We start from the raw sequence: 3,655 nt of genomic DNA, 5'->3' as shown, positions 1-3,655 counted from the left end.
TGATGGTTTTATGCCGGTTTTTTCCCCCTGAGCCCAGTCCAGCTCTATTTTGAAAGTCAATGCAAAAGGTAGCATGATGCATGTTCATAGATACAGCAGCACTAAATCTCCAGTTTACTAAAAGCCAAAGGTTAGATGACATAATTGGATCAGATGTAAGCTTGGGTTAGTGACCCCACTGCCATGGGCAGGCCAAAGAATCACTACTCTGCTATAATTCTGAAGCATCCACTTGCAGGCAAATGGATCTATTGTCTTCATTTCCTTCGCCTGAGCTGCCGGAGATAGGAAATTAGCAGAGGCTAACTGTGGCTCCTGCTGCAAATGTAAAAAAAAAAATACACGCTTTGGTTTTGGCAAAATTGCATATTTATAATTAAAAGAAAACTGGGAACAATTTAGTTGGAGTTGGACTTTAAACAAGTTAAAAATTGGCAATGTTAATAAAATATGGAAACTGGGGTATTGACGATATTTTAAAAGTGTATAAGCAATAAAGTACAGCAGCAGCTTTGAGGCTAGCATCAGTGCAATCCAACCAAGCACAATTCCCCACAGATTTTGTAAAAAAAAAAAAAAAAGACAAGAAAGGATCATTTGGATTGTTTATTATCACAGATGCACAACAGGTACCACTATGCAAGTGAAAGCAATACTACTGAACAAAAATAAAATAGATGAGGAATGCCAAGTCTGTGGAAAAGAATAACATTCAATAACTTCAAAACATTTTTCTTATTCAGTATTTCAAAACAAAGCTCTACACCACTGTCAGATACACATGGTAGAAAGAAGCAAAGCACTGTGGATTATTAATTTTTCCTTAGCAAAAGTACCAGAACACAAGTTTAACGTGAAAGTAAACCATCTACGTCAGACACATGCCATAGCATTCATCTTTTCACTCCACTTCTATTCTAGATTGATTAAGAATGCAGCTAAGAAGTACCAATTATCTGGGGCTGTGAAGTTAAAAACCAAAAAACTGACTTATGGGGGGGGGTTAGTAAGCCGGTCGATATAGCTGATCCAAAAATTCAGTTTCAGAGAAATTGATGCGATTTAATCAGTCAAAAGCTGGAGGACCCGAGTGTAAACTTTGATGACCTTCTTTGTTTAAATTAATAAAACTCCACCTTCAATCTGGCAAAATATACTTAAAACATTGTAGATTGAGAAGCCAGTACAACTGCAACAAAAACAACTTTAAGGAGCTCTAAATCTTTTGTGAAAACACCAAAAAACAAAAAAAACAAAGCAGGCGCTGCTGCAAAAACAAGAACCCAGCTTATTATTTATTCCCTGAAAACACAAGAAAAGCGCTTGAAATGAACAACTTGGATTCAGACTGCTACAGCACAGGGTTTACTGTTTTTAATAGGTATACGCCTGGAGTACATATGAATAAACCAATGTGGGGGTGGGGGTGGCAGATGTAATGAGCTACTCATCATCCGAAGAGTCCCTGTCAAAGTTGTAGGCCATGAAGAAAACATCGGGTCTAGGTGGGACGAGGGCATGGCCTGGTTTCACAATCTCAAAGCCCAGGAAACTGAAGGTACGCACCAGTTTAGCTGAAAGAATGACAGAATGGTTATAGACACCAAGACCTGTAAGCCAATTTTGGTATACTATGATAAAAAATTTAATCAAATTGAAATGTTTTGGTAAGAACTAGAATGTCAGCACATACCACGATCATCTCTGTTCTTGTAAAAGCATACAAACACACTAGCAACTTTCAGATGTTCTTCAGCAAACTCCAGGAGAGAAACGAAACTGAAACAGAAAACAAAGCAGTTTTAAAATGCGAGAACAAAACAAGCACGGCCAAAATAAAATGTATAAACACGAACAGAGCCAAAAACTCTTGAGGCCCTGGAGGGCTTTTTTTTTTTGTTGGGTGCCATGGTTCAATTACCTTGTTAACCTCTAAAAACATTAATTCATTGAACTCTGTGACTTATTGCCCTCAAAGTCCTTTTATGGTTACAGTTCGGCTGCTCTCACCTCTCCTTGCTGCCTTCAGGAAGAGGGTCAAGAGGAATCTCCACGTAGAGTGCACTACTCTGGAGGACAGCATCCCATTGTATTGTCTTGGTAACTGTAGGACGACTTTTGAAATGGAGTATTCCAGGACGCCCATTCCCCGCAGGCTCTTCTGTAACTGTCAACTTACGGTCCTAAAATCCAAATGAAACAGAAATAGTAAAAAAGCTGAAAGAAATTGCAGTAAAAAAAAAAAAGTAAAAATAAGATTGCTAAAAAATAACTTGACAATTCTTCAGCCATCTTGCTTTGTTTAACTGAGAACCTAGCTTAGCTTTAACACAGACTTACTGTATAGAGCGGCCGAGCTGAAGGAGCGTGATCCCGCGTGCCATTCCCTCGCCCACCTGGGATCTTCAGGGGTGGGAGAGGGGCATCAGGAGCACCACAGAGGCCCTGGGCCGCGGGTACTACTACAGTGCAGGGACAGACTGGGGGTAAAAGATAAGAATCTGTATTTAAACACGTTTTTTCAGAACCTACCCAGGCACCAGTAGAGGGACAGAAGACCACAAGTAATTTCAGCTTCAGAGGGAAAAAAACCCCAAAATATTTTAAATTAATAAGTCATTGTTAATAGGTGATCTTTCACAGTAGTACATCCCATAATTTTTAAATATATTAAACTATAAAAATCCCACCACAGACTTTTATATAACAGAAGGAACGATCATCTGTAACTGCGTAATCAGCCACCGTCTGGCTTGCTACTGGTAAAAGTCAATTACACAATGACCTACGAGGCTGAGCTGTCAGACAAGGTCAAACCAAACGTGATCAATTGTGCTGATTCGTTTTAGGCGAGCAGAAGTTTTTTTCCCACCGCGACGACCTTAAAATGTTAAGGGCCTTTTCTTTAGCACGCCTTGACAGATGAACAGGCCTGAATCTACCGTCAAAAACTTCCTATTTAAATGGTGGGCATGTTACCGCACTAACCGAAGATCTCCAACTCAGTTAACACATGCGGCTAATAACGTGTCACTTTGGAAGTCTATTTTGCATTTTGAAATTTCGTTAAGCATCCAAACAAAACGATTGTTTATGCTATCCACTTAACATGCTAGCCTAGTTAAATACATCGAAGCTAACTTCGCAGCTAACGCGGCTTAAGTTGAATAACAGGCCACAAAACCATATTTGGACTTTAGACTTCGAGATGGCAGTTCAGTTATAACCCAGCGTTCAAGTAAGGCGGCATAAAGAGATTGGTATAAAGTATTGTCGACAGAAACAACGGTTAAACCCATTTAAACATAGTTTACTTCCGCTTTTTGTGCTAGCTAGCTGAGGTAGCTTAGCCACCCATCCCCCACACCAATGATAGCACGTAGGCAAGTGAGGGTCTTGTCGTTTAACTTACTTCTCAATCATGTCACAGATACCACTTTGTAAATTCTCCATGGTGCTGAGTGTCTGCTGTTTTCCTTCTTTCTCGCGAGCAAAGCAATGACTGTTTAGGATCCGCTGGAGGTTGGATTTTACCATCCGGCCTCGGAAAGAGACACGAAACCCTGACTGCTCTCTGCTGGTAGTGAACGAGGAAGGCTGAGGGCAGCTTTAAAACAGGGGGAGGGAGGGGGGGGGTTTGCATAAACATGACGCA

At 40.5% G+C, this 3,655-nt stretch overlaps 1 protein-coding gene across 1 annotated transcript; it reads right to left on the bottom strand.

Annotated features, from left to right (window-relative positions):
- Positions 1-592: 592 nt before the first annotated feature.
- On the bottom strand, positions 593-3,608 carry LOC101156026 (ornithine decarboxylase antizyme 2-like). Its single transcript, XM_023961037.1, is given in 6 exon segments — positions 593-1,574; positions 1,694-1,779; positions 2,011-2,183; positions 2,341-2,427; positions 2,429-2,480; positions 3,413-3,608. Coding segments are annotated over 6 exon segments (654 nt in total). The 5' UTR covers positions 3,538-3,608; the 3' UTR covers positions 593-1,443.
- Between the last annotated feature and the right edge of the window lie 47 nt (positions 3,609-3,655).

Source organism: Oryzias latipes, chromosome 12, assembly GCF_002234675.1.
Source record: "Oryzias latipes chromosome 12, ASM223467v1".
Classification (NCBI taxonomy): Eukaryota; Metazoa; Chordata; class Actinopteri; order Beloniformes; family Adrianichthyidae; genus Oryzias; species Oryzias latipes.
This window is presented reverse-complemented; position numbering and strand designations above follow the sequence as displayed.